Raw genomic sequence first — 18,890 nt, 5'->3', positions numbered from 1 at the left:
AGATATGGTCAGTGTGTGTCTGTAATCAGAGATAATTAATAAACAATGCAGATGTAGCTGGGATTCAACAGCACAATTTACAATCAATGTTTAAATGTGGCATTTTGCATTGTTATTATTTTCATTAGAGATTAACCCAAACTTTATGGGGTAAATAAATGAATGAATAAATGAATGGATGAATGAATCAATCAACCAACCAACCAAAAACCTGGCCAACTGTGACAAATGGAGATGCATTATCATGTTTTTTTCATGGATTTATGTTGCTGCCAAAAGAAAGTTCATTTGCGTTTTTTTCCCAGCTGTATGTTTAAAGTTGTGTTCATCTTGTTGTACAATCATATACATTCTGGCATTTCTGCAATTTCATGTTTTATTTGCAAACAGATGTGTTCTATTTTCTTTATATATAAACAAATAATACATCCAATAAACCAAAATATGACATTTCCATATTTCCATGTGTTATTTAAAGGAGATCTAGCCCAGAGAGTAAATCATTTTGATTCATAGAGCTTTACCTCATACTAATAATCTTTTTTAAAAAGAAAGTTTTTGCCGCCAAAACAGTCTAATGACATTTTTCAACTTGCAGTATGAACAGGGAGATTGTTACGAATCACTCTTAACATGGCCTGGGACTTCTGGAACTACTGTTCAACACTGTAAGCTCAATGGCCATTTGAGATGCTTGGTCTGAGAGTAGGAGGCGTGTCTAAACAAATAAATTGGTATGTATGGCTCCGCCTCTGGTCTCTTTTCTGCAGGGTAGTCTGACACATGTCGATTCAAATAAACCTCAATTCACATCTTGCATCACATGCATATGTTTTTTTTTATTAATTTTTAAATGCTTACAAATATGATTTCATGACTCTGCTTTTCACAATGTGGTATGTAACAGTTGATTTAAATCCCTGAAACTCATGCCAACAGATTTTCTTATTGTCAATTTATATAAAAAAAAATTGTCAAATCTTTATCATGAACACCTAACACTATGCACAACAGAGAACAGTGTTTTTATTACTGTATGGGGTATTAAGGTTATTACACAACATACTAGATTTCTGCAAAATGTGCTTGTTGCTCACTCTTCGACAGTTTAATCCTAAATATATATTTGTTTCACTTTTCTTAACAGTGCAAAAACAGTTTATTGCAGACCTATTTAAAGATAAATTACTAGAGATGCCACCTTTAACAATACAGTAAAAACTATAAAAGCAATAATGAATATGAATAAGAATATGAATATGAATAAAGCAAATGTTGTATAGATCACGTAAAACACATGAAGCACATTCAGGGAGAGTTCACCCAGTCGTGTGACCTGTTTAATGTTTACCCTACTAAAACATTTATTTTTACATATGGGTCTACTAAAGGGGGATTTAAAAAAAAGCGCATAATCCCAGATAGCAGCTGCGGATGAAGCATCTACATAATCATAAGTCAACAGTAAATACACATAAAAGACAGGATGATGTAAGTACTTTACATCTCAGGTGAAAAGACAGAAACGGGTTTGCGAGGGAGAGGTTAATACGAATCTCGCAATAAACATCGGATATCACGATGTAAACGGCTTAACCAAAGCTAAAGGAATAGCATGGGGGATGGGTAGCCCAAGGTTCATTTAACGGACTAACGTTAGTCTCTTTTGAGAACTGCAAACATAAACTGGAATTTCCATATTGAACTTCTAAAAAAATCCCAGGGTCAGCATAAACATACATATCTGATTATATATATATATATATATATATATATATATATATATATATATATATATATATATATATATTCAATTCAGTTTTTGTTGTTGTTGCTGTAACTTAGATGTATGGATGATATATGCACGACAGAAAATACTCCAAACTAGATGCAGTCTCAGTCTAAAAAGGCAAAACGATAATACGTAGAATAATGAAATTAATCATTTGATTTGACCAGAAATTGCTTTTAAGGGAGACTGGGGCCACGGAGCTTAGGATTTCTTAGCGATTATGAGCATTTTTTCTTCATCCCTCACCCTAAAATAGGTAGCTGACATTGCGTTCTGTGACATTTCCTCAATACAGCATTGTGCGCCCTCCTTATACTGATTTGAGGACAAATAGACACACTAGAATAAAGGGAGCGCCCGTAGCCCTTTCCTAACGAATACTATACCATAGGCCCACAATAAAGAAGGGAGACGCGCATCACAGCGAAAGAAAAGCGTTTTCATTGGCTCATGTACAAATCCCTCGTACCCTGTGACACGCCCGCTTGGAATAAACAGATTGCAATAACGATTATTTTGGTCAGTATCATTGATTGTCTATTTATCTATCTATTTATTACAAGCCGAGCCAAAAAGACAGATGCAAAACCGATCGCATGAATTTATAAGACTACACCAGAGGGAGGAGACCGGTTTAGTAGACAGCATTGCGAAACAAACAAAAAGCTGCTTCGGTCTTCGACAACGACAAGAGACATTCTCATGCCAGCATCTGTTAAACTAATACCACCCACACCAAACCGTTCCGCTTGAAATGTTAACTGGGCTTACCTACACAGTGAATAAGTTTATGCCGCCACGAGTCAAGTTCCTGTCGAAAGCCGCGCCTCTCGATCGTACATTGCTGCCGTTTGCACAGACTCGCCATTTTCTGTCGGCCCCTCCCGCAGGCGCGCGTGTTCTGCTGGGAACTTCTCCGAGCTACGTCATCAGTATCGTGTGGGCAGAGATGGTGTGGTGGGGGAGGCGAATGCAACGGCATCTTCTGATTTGTGCCAGTCATATGAAAGTATGAGTATGACTGCATCGCACTACTTTAGGATATCAGAAAGAAAGCAAAATAATCCATTTAATCACAAATTCATAGGTAGCCTTTATTTGTTAGTGCTATTTGATAGTATTACATTTCATTGAAACTTGGTTTTGTGTGAAATGCTGCAGTACTTTAGGGCAACTCAAAGTTCATTGTCCTTATGCTTTTTAAATTCAGATTCTTGCAAGGATAACAGAACAGAGAAAGACTTAAATGGTTTGATTTTCTAGCTCTGGTGAGCACTCTAACAGCTGCATTTTGAAACAGGTGGGGCTTTTTAAATGATTTATATGAACTTCCAAACAGAAGGGCATTACGGTAATCCAATTTTGAAGTTATGTGTCATGTAAGGAGAGTACATTACGCAGTTTGGCAAAATTACATAGGTGGAAGAAGGCCGTTTTAACTATGTAACAGATGTGTGCATCAAACTCCTAGGTTTTTTACAGTGCTACTGGGTATGACTGAGAATACATCTACATTTTATCTATATGTGGATTAATAAGTAAGATTGGTATAAGTAAGTGGTTGATTTTTTAAAAATCAAAAAAAAGTTGTGAGCCATACAGTTCTTTATGTCTTGATTACAGTCTGTTATTTATTAATTATCAAGACAAATGTCCTCGTTTGGTTTGGCAGACAAGCTGGGTGTCATCAGCATTGCAATGAAAGTCAAAGCCATGCTTACGAGTTATTTTGCCCAGCAATAGCAAATAAAGAGTAAATAGCAGCTGACACAATATTGATCCTTGAGGAAAACCATAACTAACTTTTAAGTAGTAAGAATATTCATTGTTTAAGTAAACACATTGGTGGCAATCTGTCGGATATGATCTAAACCAAGTGAGGGCTGATCCTTTCATTCCTACAGTATTTTCAAGTAGAACTGCATGATCTATTGTGTCAAAGGCAGCACTAAGGTCAAGCAGCACAAGAATGGTAGTGCAGCCCCTATCAAATGAAACAAGTAGGCCATTGCAATGCTGTTGTTGTGGAGGTACAGTGTATCACAACAGTGAGTACACCCCTCACATTTCTGCTGATATGTAAGTATATCTTTTCACGGGACACTGACAAAATGACACTTTGACACAATGAAAAGTAGTCTGTGTGCAGCTTATATAACAGTGTAAATTTATTCTTCCCTCAAAATAACTCAATATACAGCCATTCATGTCTAAACCACCGGCAACGAAAGTGAGTACACCTCTTAGTGAGCAAGTTCCTGAAGTGTCAATATTTTGTGTGGCCACCATTATTTTCCAGAACTGCCTTCCAGAACTGTACCAGAGCTTAACAGGTTGCCACTGGAATGCTTTTCCACTCCACCATGATGACATCACGGAGCTGGCGGATATTCGAAACTTTGCGTTCCTCCACCTTCCACCTTGAGCCACAGACCCTGATGATCCAGTTCTACACAGCGATCATCGAGTCCATTCTCACAGCCTCCATAACTATCTGGTTTGATTCCTCCACCTCACAAGAAAGAGCCAAACTCCAGCGCATCATCAGGACAGCAGAGAGGATCATTGGATGTAACCTGCCATCACTTCAGCAGATCTACACCAGCAGGGTGAGGAAGCGGGCTGGCAAGATTACATCTGACCCCTCACATCCTGGACACCTCCTCTTCCAGACACTCCCCTCTGGTAGAAGACTGCGGTATATCAAAACCAGCACAACACGTCATGCTAACAGCTTCTTCCCCAGAGCTGTAGCGCTCCTCAACCACAGTGAACACCTCCCACTGTAAACCTCAAAACATACAACTGAACTGTACCAAACCGAACTGAACAGCTATTTTGCACTCTGCCTATTTGCACTATGACTATTTGCACACTGTACAGATGTTCTTTTCTGTAAATATCAGCTCTTTACTTTCTGTAAATATCAGCTCTTTACTTTCTGTAAATATCAGCTCTTTATTACCTGTAGTACTTTTTACTTTTTTAATTTATCCCCTACCCTATTTATTGTTTAGTGTCATTTTCCTTTAGTTTAAGACTGTGTTCTGTGTTTTTTGTTACTTGTCATACGTGTTGCTCTCACCAAGACAAATTCCTTGTATGTGTAACATACTTGGTGAAATAAAGAGATTCTGATTCTGATTCTGATTGAGGATGTTCTGTTGGATTTAGGTCTAGAGACATGCTTGGCCAGTCCATCACCTTTACCCTCAGCCTCTTCAATAAAGCAGTGGTCGTCTTAGAGGTGTGTTTGGGGTCATTATCATGCTGGAACACTGCCCTGCGACCCAGTTTCCAGAGGGAGGGGATCATGCTCTGCTTCAGTATTTCACAGTACATATTGGAGTTAATGTGTCCCTCAATGAAATGTAACTCCCCAACACCTGCAGCACTAATGCAGCCCCAGACCATGGCATTCACACCACCATGCTTGACTGTAGGCATGGCACACTTATCTTTGTACTCCTCACCTAATTGCCGCCACACATGCTTGAGACCATCTGAACCAAACAAATTAATCTTGGTCTCATCAGACCATAGGACATGGTTCCAGTAATCCTTTGTTGACATGTCTTCAGTAAACTGTTTGCGGGCTTTCTTGTGTACAGACTTCAGAAGAGGCTTCCTTCTGGGGTGACAGCCATGCAGACCAATTTGATGTAGTGTGCGGCATATGGTCTGAGCACTGACAGGCTGACCCCCCACCTCTTCAATCTCTGCAGCAATGTTGACAGCACTTCTGCACCTATTTTTTATTATAAGACAGCATTTGGATGTGATGCTGAGCATGTGCACTGAGCTTCTTTGGATGACCAACACGAGGTCTGTGAGTGGACCCTGCTCTTTTAAAATGTTGGATGATCTTGGCCACTGTGCTGCAGCTCAGTTTCAGGGTGTATATTGAGTTATTTTGAGGGAAGAATAAATTTATATAAGCTGCACACGGACTACTTTTCATTGTGTCAAAGTGTAATTTTGTCAGTGTTGTCCCATGAAAAGATATACTTAAATATCTGCTGAAATGTGAGGGGTGTACTCACTTTTGTGATACACTGTAGGTGCTCAGTTGCTGAAACACTACTTTTACCAAGGACTTTGGCTATAAAGGGGTGATTAGATATTGGTCTATAATTACCAAGCTCATTGGGGTCAAGGTTAGGGTTTTTGAAAATAGGCTTGATAATTGCTTTTTTAAGGGATTTAGGTATGTAGATAATGCTGACTAAACTCTTTGTCTCAATACCCTGGGTCACAACTAAGTCTGGTGTATGGTTGCTTCTACGAGAAGGACCAATAAGATTTCCCTGAGAATCCCTGTCCCAAATTGTTTAAAAGGCATAGTAGTCTTAGTATATGTAAACTTGTGACCTAAAAAATAAAAATTCCCTCTCTCATTATTCTTGCATTTAGCAAATAAAAATAATTTAGACCTAAAAATGGGAAACGTTTATTCTAAATTCATGTCAGACAGTGAGAAGAAAATGCATATGTGTCTTTTTACATAGTGTATGTACTTCTGGTTTTAACTGTACTTGCTCTATTATGGCCGCTGCTGAGAGTGTGCAAAATGAGGCATAACCCTTTTTTCACCACTAGTAATAATTGGTTGTAAAAGTGGTTGTACTAAATGTCTAGCTAGTTAGCTCTTTGATGGTTTAAGTGGCCAGAGATGCTTGTATTTATTAAAGGATAGAGATCAAGAGTCACTGATAGCAGACCTGGATGCCTCAGGGAGAGCTAGCACCCCCTGGACTCACAGCGGGGCAATTGGGTGATGTTTCTGCGGCTTCTACTGCTTTTTCAGTGACCTTGACTTCTTAATGTTTATCTACTTCTGCCAGCTATTTTGACTCATTTCTTTTCTCTTTAAAATAACAATTTGTGCCACTCCAAACTCATAAATAACTTCCTAATTGTACATATGTACATACATGTTATCTCATCCGTTCTCTTCAAACCAGCCACACTATAAAAAAAAGATTTACAGACATTTACAGAAATAAATCTGCTCTTTTTGCGTTTAATTAAAAAACATTGTTTTTTAAATGCATGTTCTCTGTTTATTAGGTAAACCATATAATTAAGAATGAAACACAATTTAACAGGACTGTCCTATAAATAACTTTCAATATGTTGTAATAAAAAAACTTACTGTAATGTAACTGTAATATGCCATTTATAAACAGTACATTTACGTTAAATTAATTAAACATCCATATCAAAGAAATTACATTTAACAATTGCTTGCAGTCTGTATTTGATCAAACATGGAATTATAGTGAAATATTAATGATTTAAAGTAAAATATTTTACATTTCCAATTTCGTATTTCCTAAATATACATCAATAACTAAACCAACTGTAAATTGACAAAACTAAAACAAACTGAACAGCAGTTAGTATCCTGCAATTTATATTACACAAGATACTTGCAGACACAAAGAAAATCATACATTGTAATATAATATCTACATAACAATTGATGTAAAGAAGCTGTATAATATATATTTATATATATATATATATATATATATATATATACACACACACACACACACACCTCTTTATGTTCTTACGTTTGCAGAGCTGACCAGAATGTGGATCTATGTGACTACCAGATCCAATTAAAATCTTGCTTGTTTCTCTGTTGGTAGTTTCTTCCACTTTAGTTCTCTCAAGCTCTTAAAGTTTGCATGGTTCATTTTCCAAATAGGAGATTTAATATCCACATTTTAATCAGGACTAATTTCTGGTCTGTTTAAAACAGTACATTTTTACACAAAGCCGTTATAATTCTTTTTTATATAAGCAGTTATAAAATCTTTGATCAAGACAGCAAATCTTGATCCTAGAGTACTAATTACAGATCTATTTCTAACCTTCAATACATATCCAAGATCTTAGAAAAACTGTGACCCAACAACTTTGCTCACACTTGCATAAGAACCACATATTTAGACCTCATCATAGCACTGAGACAGCTTTAGTGAAAATAACAAATAATCCTCTTGCCTCTGATCAAGGATGTATTTCCTTATTGGCACTACAACAAAGCAGCTTTTGATGCAACAGACCACACTAGGAAGATTAGAGAACATGGTTGGAATCACAGGAATAGCTCTAACATTGTTCAAATCTTACTTAACTGAACGTTGTCAGGTAAAGGATGCGTCTTCAAATGATACAAAAATGAGATATGGAATTCCACATGGCTTTATTTTAGGACTGTTATTATACATTATTTACATATTATTTACATACAGTGGGGAAAAAAGTATTTAGTCAGTCACCAATTGTGCAAGTTCTCCCACTTAAAAAAATGAGAGAGGCCTGTAATTGACATCATAGGTAGACCTCAACTATGAGAGACAAAATGGGAAAAGAAATCCGAAAATCACATTGTCTGATTTTTAAAGAATTTATTTGCAAATAATGGTGGAAAATAAGCATTTGGTCAATAACAAAAGTTCAGCTCAATACTTTGTTTTATATCCTTTGTTGGCAATGACAGAGGTCAAACGTTTTCTGTAAGTCTTCACAAGGTTGGCACACACTGTTGCTGGTATGTTGGCCCATTACTCCATGCAGATCTCCTCTGGGGTGAGAGTGACATTTTGGGGCTGTCGGCGGGCAACACAGACTTTCAACTCCCTCAAAAGGTTTTCTATGGGGTTGAGATCTGGAGACTGGCTAGGCCACTTCAGGACCTTGAAATGCTTCTTACGAAGCCTCTCCCTTGTTGCCCTGGCAGTGTGCTTGGGATCATTGTCATGCTTAAAGACCCAGCCACATTTTATCTTCAATGCCCTTGCACTCAATCTCACAATACATGGCCCCATTCATTCTTTCATGTACACAGACCAGTCGTCCTAGTCCCTTTGCAGAGAAACAGCCCCAAAGCATGATGTTGCTACCCCCATGCTTCACAGTTGGTATGGTGTTCTTTGGATGCAACTCAGCATTCACTCTCCTCCAAACACAACGAGTTGTGTTTGTACCAAACAGTTCTACTTTGGTTTCATCTGACCATAAAACATTCTCCTAATACTCTTCCGGAACATCCAAATGCTCTCTAGCAAACTTCAGACGCGCCCAGATATGTACTGGCTTAAGCAGGGGAACACGTCTGGCACTGCAAGATCTGAGTCCCTGGCGGCGTTGTGTGTTACTGACGGGAGCCTTTGTAACGTTGGTCCCAGCTTTCTGCAGGTCATTCACTGGGTCCCCCATGTGGTTCTGGGATTTTTGCTCACCGTTCTTGTCATCATTTTGACCCCACGGGCTAAGATCTTGCGTGGAGCCCCTGATCGAGGGAGATTAGCAGTGGTCTTGTAGGTCTCCCATTTTCTGATTATTGCTCCCACAGTAGATTTCATCACACCAAGCTGCTTGCCTATTGCAGATTCAGTCTTCCCAGCCTGGTGCAGGTCTACAATTTTGTTTCTGGTGTCCTTCGACAGCTCTTTAGTTTTCACCATAGTGGAGTTTGGAGTGTGACTGTTTGAGGTTGTGGGCAGGTGTCTTTTATAGTGTTAACGAGTTCAAACAGGTGCCATTAATACAGGTAATGAGTGGAAGACAGAGAAGCCTCTTAAAGAAGAAGTTACAGGTCTGTGACAGCCAGAAATCTTGCTTGTTTGTAGGTGACCAAATATGTTTTTCCCACCATTATTTGCAAAAATCAGACAACGTGATTTTCAAAATTTTTTTTTCATTTTGTCTCTCATAGTTGAGGTCTACCTATGATGTCAATTACAGGCCTTTCTCAGAACTTGCACAATTGGTGACTGACTAAATACTTTTTTCCCCAATATATATATATATATATATATATATATATATATATATATATATATAGTGGGGAAAAAAGTATTTATATATATATATATATATATATATATATATATATATATATATATATATATATATATATGAACTGAATTTATATATATAAATTATACACACATTTGAAAAGAAAGTGTAAGCATGTCATTTGCAAACTGCTAGGTAACTAAAGTAGTTAAAGCCATACAATATTCACTTAATTATATTATGAATTATTAAATGCACATGAAATTGACTTAACTCAAGTCACAGTTTCCAGTGATCAAAGTTTGCATTGTTGCATCAGCTGTGCATACACTCAAAATGTTTGAGGTAACTTTTTAAATCGTTAGCACTAGCTATATATCCTAGGTAACGTTTTATGACCTGAAAATGACAGCCTGTTACGCTGTTATTTGATCAACATAAATGATTGGGCATGAGATGGAAGTTTGCATGTAGCCTTGTATTTTTGTGAGAGCACTTTCACAGTTCAGTGTCCTTCGTCTATGCTTGGCCCCTGTCTGCTGGCTTTAAACATTTATTTTCATACTTAAGATATGTGTCAGGTCCGCGTCACCGCGCCCACCCCGGGGGCGGTCCCGAGCCGCGGTCCACAGGCTTCAAGTTCAAAGACTCTTAAGTTGACGTTTGGTTAATGTTTGTCGGTTCACGTTCATTGGTTTAAGTATTCACGTGGGTTTTTGTTTCATTGATTGGATTCACCTGAGGCTGGGGTACTTAGGGAGCTAACACTGACATTCTCGTTGCCGAGAATTATACTTGCTATGCCAAGCTGTATGGTTGGCTTCATGATCCGGAGATTCGAGGCTGTCTATGGTGTGTCTTTAGAGGACGTTCTATTAGAGTCTGTTCACGTTCAGGAGTGTATCGCTTCTTGGTTTGCTGGTTGGTTGCCTTGAGGATTCGGTGGCCGATCCCTTAGTTTCAAGTCAAGTAAGTTTAGGTGCGCCTGAAGAGCGCGGTGTTGTGTTGTGCGGTGCAGTGGTTGGTGTGGCGGAACAGATAACACCGCTACCTGCCACTGAGTTACAACACCATGTGGGAGACTAGGGTTCGATTCCCGGTCTGGGTGACTATGCTGCGCTACACCAATAAGAGTCCTTGGGCCAGACACTCTTAACACTACATTGGCCCACCTCTGTGATATGAATAACCTTGTATGTTGCTCTGGATAAGAGCGTATGCTAAATGCCATAAATGTAAATTTGTTTGTTTTATTTTACTGGCCCTGCTGGTTACTTTTGGTTCTAGTCTTTCTCCCTCCTTTGTTTGTTTTGCCCAGTCTTGCCTGGCTCCCTGGCTACCTAGCTACCAGCCTCAGGTGGCTTTCATGTTTCCCCATGTTAGTTTGTCATGTTTGTTTTGTTTATTCATTATCCCTTGTGTTATTGCTGCCTTCTTGTGTTTTCCCTTGTTCATTTTATTAAAATCTTGCATCGCACTGTCCCTGCGAGTGTTCACCAGTCATTGTCCTAGTCAGTCATGACCATATGCAACAGAATAAACATTTGCTAATTCATGATATGTTTGTTTATAGAGTAGTTTTTATTATAAAAAAATGTGATTTCCATCCTGATCAGAACTGAAATGGCATGTCTCATCCATGACTTCTGTTTGTGTATTCACTGGATATGACTGCTAAAATATTTTCAATGTAATTTTAAAGAAATAAACAGCACAAAGTTTACCATGTGCTTATCCTGCATTAAGAAGCTGAGATTCTACCTTACAACAGTGCCACCATCTAAGTGTAAAATGTTACAAAGGTAACGTTACCAATTTAAACTAGCAAATGGAGTTTGTCCTGGCCACAGGTGCTTAAATCATTTTCATTATGGCATTGTTTCTTCGGTTATGATAGTCATGTCTCTATAATGACTTTATCAGCACCTTTCAGTCAGTAAATGCTTCTAATTTTTTAATGTTCAGACAGGTGCACATTGTGGAAATTAGATGGTTTGTGTAGCATTCCTCTTTCTTTGTCTTTGGGTTCAAAGGACACATTCAAAACAACACTAGATGGTAGATTGTCCATCCGAAAAAAGCCAATATTGTACTAATGTATTCCTCCTTCAATACACACAAAAGTAGGAATCATCCTGACAGTGATGTTTAAAGTTTTAGTAATAAAGCTGTCTTGACAGAAAATTTTATACAGTCAAATTGAATGATATCTCACAAAGGTTTCATCTTACAATTCTTGTGAAATAGGTACTCTGCAATTCTCTTGATTCTAAGATTGACACTGGTGAATTGCAAGCTCAACTGAGAAACAATTTGATTTTTTGTTCTTGAAAATGTACTTAATGTATTGGCAATGGCTATACAAGACATAAGTAACAGGTTTTCTTAATGAATTAGTGGAAGCCATCATAAGTGTAATGTCTTTTTCAGTGCTTCTTTGGAAGGTGTAGAGCTGTCCACTGCTAAGCAAAGGAAACATTTGTGAGGCCTAACTACCCTTGGGTAATGCCAATACAATATACTGTAGATTCCAGTAGACACAAAGCAGTGTATATTCTAGTACTAGTACTACAGATGCTTCAAACAATGTTTACAAATACTAACAAAATGCTTAATAAAATACAAGAAAGCAAACCATCACCATCTGGAATGTAGATGGATCACATTTTAATGAAATTATTGTCAGCTGCAGAATAGCTGAAATTATTACTGATTTTGTATGTGGATGACAAGCAAATCCTTTAGGCAGTATATTGGTTGCTTGCCAATATACCAAGTGAGTATAGGTCCAGCCTACATGTCATATTACTTGTTCCGCTATGCAAAGTATCTCGCAGAAGTGTGGCTATGACAATGTTCTGTTACCTTCATTGGAAGACTTGCACACTCTTGAGCAGGATGGTATTTTCATTTAAACTCTTGGTCAGGGTGTAAGAGGCACAGTATTATGCGTGGCAGCTGGACTTCTAAAATTCAGTTCATATCATATACTGATCATATACTGCTTGTGAGCAATTCTGTTTCCTTTTTTTGCAGAACCTTTGAGTGCTGGTCCAGTGAGCATTTAATATCATCTAAGTTAATGATCAGACAATCTCTGTGCATCAGCCTTTAGAAGTAAATGACACAGTATGTCTCTCAGCATACACTATCGATAGACATTTAATGTTAAAACAGAAAATATTTATTTTGATTAGGGACTTAAATGATTAAATGCAAAGATGTGTTCATATTACAAGGCGGAAGTGACTCCAATCTGATACATCTTATTTCTTCAGGGCTGTGTGGACATGTACGACTTGTTTGGTCAGATTTGAGTCACTTTGGCTACATTCACATTACAGGCCTTTTTTAATCAACTATTTTTTTTTTTTTAGTTCAGAACGGATTTGGCTTGTCAGATGTACTTGATCAGGTCAAGAAGGTAAACAAAAGGCACAGCATTTGTGCAGTTATCATTGGCATTGCGGAACAACACTCATTTTAATACCTTGCGTTATTTTACAAAAATGTTTTTGTTGTTGGAGAGGTAGCACAGAGAAGACATGCATGACAAGCATGACATCCTTGATTTCCTTGCAGGCAAAATGCATAGGTTCAAAGCATACCCAAATGATAAGGAAGTGTCAGTGGTAGTGTAACTGAGGTGCTTTCTCATAGTCATACTCTGCATTGTGAATGACTGACAGGACCACAATAGAATCTGCATCAGGTTTATTCTGCATAAGAGTAATCTGCACAGCGAAAAAGCAGAGAATGATCAGCGTCAATTTTCTAGAGAAAAGAGAGGAACACAGCGGGACTGCAGGTTAAGAGAAACATGCAGTGCCCACGTAATTCCAGAAAAATACTACTTTTAAACATTCAGGAACAGAACATTACAAGAAAGAAATAAACAAAAAACATACAAATTAGTACCTCACTAAGCAAGTAAGTGATTAGGTGTAATCCCTCAAGTCAAGACTCAAATGCTATCAGCTCTGAAGCTGTCCAGTAACGGACTAACGGATGGGTTAGCTACTCCCACAACCAACCATAGAAGGTATTTATACATATTTATACATAGAAGGTATTTATATTTATACACATTTTATATCAGAATTGCACTCCAGATTACTAAGTAAAGATCCATTCATCAGACCAATTTGACCATTAATAATTATCTATGATTCCCCTTAGAGATCATGGAATATTAAATTATAAAAGAAATGTTCTCAAATTCAGCAAATACATAAAGATAACTTGAGATTCAGGCTTGAGATAACTTGAGATTCAAAATCATGGCACTATACATCACTACTAATGTGATCCCCAAAAAACTCTCCCTACCCACTGTGTTGAAATTGTCCCCTGAGTCCCCTGACAGGTGTAACAAGTCTACCACGTCTAGTACGTACACCACCTTTGCATAGTGTTAGGCGCAGTAAATCCAGGGGAGACACCGAGGCCTCATCATCCAAAGAAATGTGAACCTTTGAAAGGCTTTCTGTAGTGATTTTGGGCAATTTTGCGCTCTCCACTTGAGATGGTGATTAATCCTTCTGGCCTGTTCCTGAAATATCACTGGGGGTCTTGGGTCTTTCATGTCTTCTTATGTTTTCTTTTTTTCTGTCCTTTACTAATTACTAATTATATAAAGCTGCTTTGTGACAACAACAGTAAAAAGCACTATACAAATAAACTTGACTTGACTTGACTCATGAGAGAAAATAGGTAAAGGATTTTTTCCTGCCATAGACAAAGATTTCAGGAATTGAGTATGGGGAACGGCTCTGATTGTTGCACCATCTGACCAGGAACAAGGGGCATCAGTTATGGCAGAGACCTCATTAGAGTGCAATACTCCACTTACATTCTCATGAATAAAATGGGACTCAGCAGATCCACCTGGGATTCAGCATTTCTCTCTTGTTCCTCAAGTTGCTCCGTAGACATCTGGAACATGTTCTGCATAGAATCAACATTAAGGTTCTTGGCTTCTTCCAACAATACTGAATAAGGCGTCCTTGTCCGTCAATGCAGGATATGTGGTCGTACAAAAAGGTTCTCTACCAGGGGCATCTGCCACTACCTGGAATGTACTTGATGTTAAAATGAAATGGAAAAACTTGGATTGGGCATGGTTAAGAGATTTGTTGGCAAACACAATGGGTCTTGCTTTCTCATCATGTGCCTGAACCTATGAGAGAAGAAACAAAGCTGCTTTTAAGTTCTCAACTGCCTGTTTGCACTCAGGTGTCTGATCACTTGGGCAAAGTTTTTGTGTATGCTGTGCTAATTTCCTGCCTTTAGCTTTACGGGGCTTCTTGTGGCCAGAAATAAGTGAAAACTGTGGCTTGGCGAGCACACAACAGTTTTCAAAGAAATGTTGGTAATTGTGGCGGGACCCCACCGGGCCGTCCCAGGGCCGAAGCCAAGTCCACCCCACATCAGGCTGCCTGGAGCACCAAGCCAAGCTGCTGATTCAGCAGCCTCGCTCTGAAGCCTAAACATAGCCACATGGCTAGCCGTGTTAAGAGGTCAAATCCATGGTGATAAAAAAACATCATGGTGCTAAAACATCAGTCTAATGTAGATATGTATAGATGTCCTTGATGTTCTAGACAATTACTGTGTTGGACTCCGGCAATGTCTCACAGAGGAATGAATAAAATGAAACTGGCAATGTCATCATTATCACTGGAGGAAACATTAGGATGCCCACCATTGCCCTCCTCCAAATCGGGGCTCTTTAGTTTCTCTGAGGTGGTCTCTCAGCTCTGGAGATTTGTAACTGGAAGCTACTTTGACATATCTCTCATGTGTGTCCTGGAGCATAACACTGGAAACACAGTTTATGTAATTTACAGTGGGCATTGGTACTGTGATCTGGCAGATTTGCAAGTATAAGCATGCCTTGCGTTTTGTTTTCACTGGCTAATACATGTAGACTGAGTATTACAAACCAAGGCCCTCTCAAGTCTGTTCAGTAATTTATCCAGGGTATTCCCTTCAGGTGACATAACCTCAGATTGACACCCACCTTCGAACACTGCAGGAGACACAGTGCCGGCCATTTTTGGGATAGCAGCAGTAACAGCATGTCGATACACTGGACCCTTGTGCACTTTTCTGTCTTGGAGAAACTCTTCCAGACACTCCTGTACTTCACATAGCTTTTACAACAAGGTTCAGTTTGTCAATTTCATTTCTCAACTGTTTACCCTGTTTACTGTTCAGGGCTAATGCAGTATTAACTACATCCAATTTAAAATAAAAGTCCATTGAGAATATGGTGGATTCAGTACCAATACATATTAATTTACATGTGAATGTGTAAAATCTAGTAAAACATTATAGGTCAATTTTTGTGTAAAAGAGCCAGGATCTCAGACAGGGTGGTATGGTTGGAAAAAAAGCTTTTAGATGGATTTCATGAGGTAGCAGTAAATTCTGGGAAGAGGAGAATACAAAGTGGTCATTAGTGAAGATCTACCTGTTGATATTATGGAAAGCTGGCCTGTCCTTGAAGATCACAAGTATTGCAAGTACACATATTTTCCTTACCACACATATTTGAGCAGATGGATTATAGCATAGATATAGTAGGATTATAGCATATATTTTTCATCCACACAGGAATGGATTCAGGGCTCCCATGGATTCACTGATGTTTTGTTTTATGACCTTACACATTTCCAAGCTGTGGACCTTGACAGAAGATACATGACTTTGCATTAGAGTTGCATATTCCCTTGAGATCTGAAACTGAAATATAAGAGCTTCTCCCGCTTCAGCCCTCTCAATGCAAGTAAAATGTTTGTTAAGAAAAAAATTGTTTAGAAGCCATTTAGCTTCCCAATATCCTATGTTGTGATGCATGTTCTGGCAACTGTGCCCAAGCACTTTGGACGGTACACTGGTCAGTTGTTCCCTCAAGTACAATATCTTTATTACTTTCTGTTCTTACCTAAATATCAAGCTCAAACGCTATCAATTCTACATGCTCTTCTTCTTGCTTTAACCTGGTTGATGATATGGTAGAGGATGCAACAGAGGAAGAATGACTGTCCTTTCTTTTTCTTGAATGTACTCTTAACCTCGTAACCTTGAAACACTGCAGGCTGTATTTTTTTATAATATGCCTCTTAAGCCTGATGATCAACATATTTTAACCATTCTTTCACCTTTGCCACAAAATTCTTAAGCATGGCTGACTTGAGCTCAAACCACTTCTTTTGGTCCTGAATACACTCTTCTGTGTAATGTGCTTTAATAGCATCAATCAATGCACAAAACTCCATATAGAGTTTCCATCAACATTGCTTCCTCCAGCTTGCATTACATTGCTTCTTAAGCGTTCCCAACTTTGACTTCCTATTTCTTATTAGCTGGTTAAGCCTTTCCTCTTGGCCTTTAGTTGTAATTTTTGTTAACCTTTTTGGGTAAACATTAATTTTATACAGCGTTGTATACAGCGTTGTATACAGCGTTGACACAGCGTTACAAATAACCACTGTTTACCTGAATGGCACGCACAGCAGCAGCCTCTGTGATGCTTTTTCTCCACCAACGTAGCTATCCTCCATAATATTACAGTATTACAGACTCCAGTACACTTCTAACTACATAGGCAAATGCCAGACGACAAAAAAGCAGGGGAGAGTGTGAGATACATTACATGAATATGCATGTTCTAGGGTTAAAAATTCAAAATCACATTAAAAGTTATTTTAAAAAAGTATTTGTAGTGTGAAAATTTGTTACAAAAACAGTATATGTACAGGAATGTAAATGCCCTTTAATACATTAAAAAAAGGTTAAAAACAGACACCTCTATTAATTTTATTGTTTCTTAAGTAGTGATTTAAATGTCAATTTCAATGTACTTAATTTGTAGCATTATTAGCAACATCCAAACAGGCCAGCAGGGGGCGCAACGTTGCAGAATAAATCCTTTTGTGAAAACGTGAAATGCTAGTAGTTTGAATAAATATGTTAAAACAGATATGTTTTGCTGTACTCGGTCACGCTAGGCAACTGAGCCTGTTGCTAAATGGCAAGGTAAAACATGCAGTACAACCAAAATGCTAAGCAGACACATCAGGAGTTATTTTTGTAGTCTTAACCACACAGAAGGGGCATAGATAAGTACTTATAGTGAATATATGGTGCACTTATACTCATTAATATGTTAATAATGTTACTATTCAAACTGTAGTGCCTTCTAGTGGTGTATTTACACCAAATTTGGCACACTTAATTTCCCAAATATTTCCAAAAAGATACCATATTATAATGTTGCTCTAATTTTGAGATGATCAAATGTAAATTTTAAGACTAGGTGTTTTTCAAACAAAAAGTATAAATATAGGTGCAAGCACCGATTTCCAGGATCCAAGCATTTATTAGCTCAAAGAGGCCATTTGTGTCAGTATGGGAAAACACTAGATCCCTAAACCAAACCCTAACCCTTTACCCTAGATCTAAACTCTGTCCTCCACTTTTTCCATCTTATGCAGCATATAAATGTATTTCTAGCTTTCTCACAAGACTCATCTGTCTTTTATATAGTTTGAATAATGGGAATTTCTATCCAGAAAAGGTGAATGTTTTTAATTTGAATAAGCACTGTTAAATGGCTCTAGTATTTGTCAGAAGCACTGTTACTTCATAAATGGCAAAATTACTTTGTACTTTTTCATGTTCCCATGATTTTGAGCAGATTCAAAGTCCAGAATAGAACACACATCTACTTTGATAATCCAGACTTGTAACCCACATGCGGCATGAAGTGGTAAACACTAATCAGCTCTGAATCAGCACTTTTATTTTTAAAATTCTAGTGACCAAAAGAAAAATTCAGATTAAAAGATAAAGTTAAACAAAAAACACAATAACCATAAAGTGGAAAAATATGAGAGGGAGGACAGAAAACAAAGAGTCAAACATTCTTAATTCAAAAGGAATGCACCAAGCATTTTTAGCTTCCAGATTCTTCACTTAGCTATTAGCAGAATAAATTACTTTTTAATAAAATATATTTTTGTATTATTATTATAAGCTGGTATTAAGGTGACCAAATATTATTCTGATCTGATGAAGTTTGTTACTTTCAAAAAATATATTCATGGAAAATTGTGATTGTTTAAGGGAATTATTTTAACATCAAGAAACTCAACAAATTATACGATGATTTAGTATGATCTAACGAATTGATGAATAATTGATAAATGATTATTAATTGAATATGGTTTTATATGTAGTTGTAGACAGGAAGTATTTATTTATTTATGTATTTCTT

General features: G+C 37.7%; 1 protein-coding gene across 2 annotated transcripts in view; it reads right to left on the bottom strand.

The window, feature by feature from the left end:
* The window catches only part of lcor (ligand dependent nuclear receptor corepressor), a 36,607-nt gene extending 33,939 nt beyond the window's left edge, over positions 1-2,668 (bottom strand). For both annotated transcript variants that reach the window (XM_072671708.1, XM_072671709.1), the window contains exon 1: positions 2,564-2,668. In XM_072671708.1, coding sequence (XP_072527809.1) covers positions 2,564-2,660 — 97 coding nt within the window. In that variant the 5' untranslated portion in view covers positions 2,661-2,668. The remainder of the gene's footprint in view (positions 1-2,563) is intronic.
* Positions 2,669-18,890: the final 16,222 nt, after the last annotated feature.

Source organism: Salminus brasiliensis, chromosome 25 (assembly GCF_030463535.1).
Source record: "Salminus brasiliensis chromosome 25, fSalBra1.hap2, whole genome shotgun sequence".
Taxonomy (NCBI): domain Eukaryota; kingdom Metazoa; phylum Chordata; class Actinopteri; order Characiformes; family Bryconidae; genus Salminus; species Salminus brasiliensis.
Note: the sequence above shows the minus strand (reverse complement) of the source record. Positions and strands in the feature narration are given on the sequence as shown.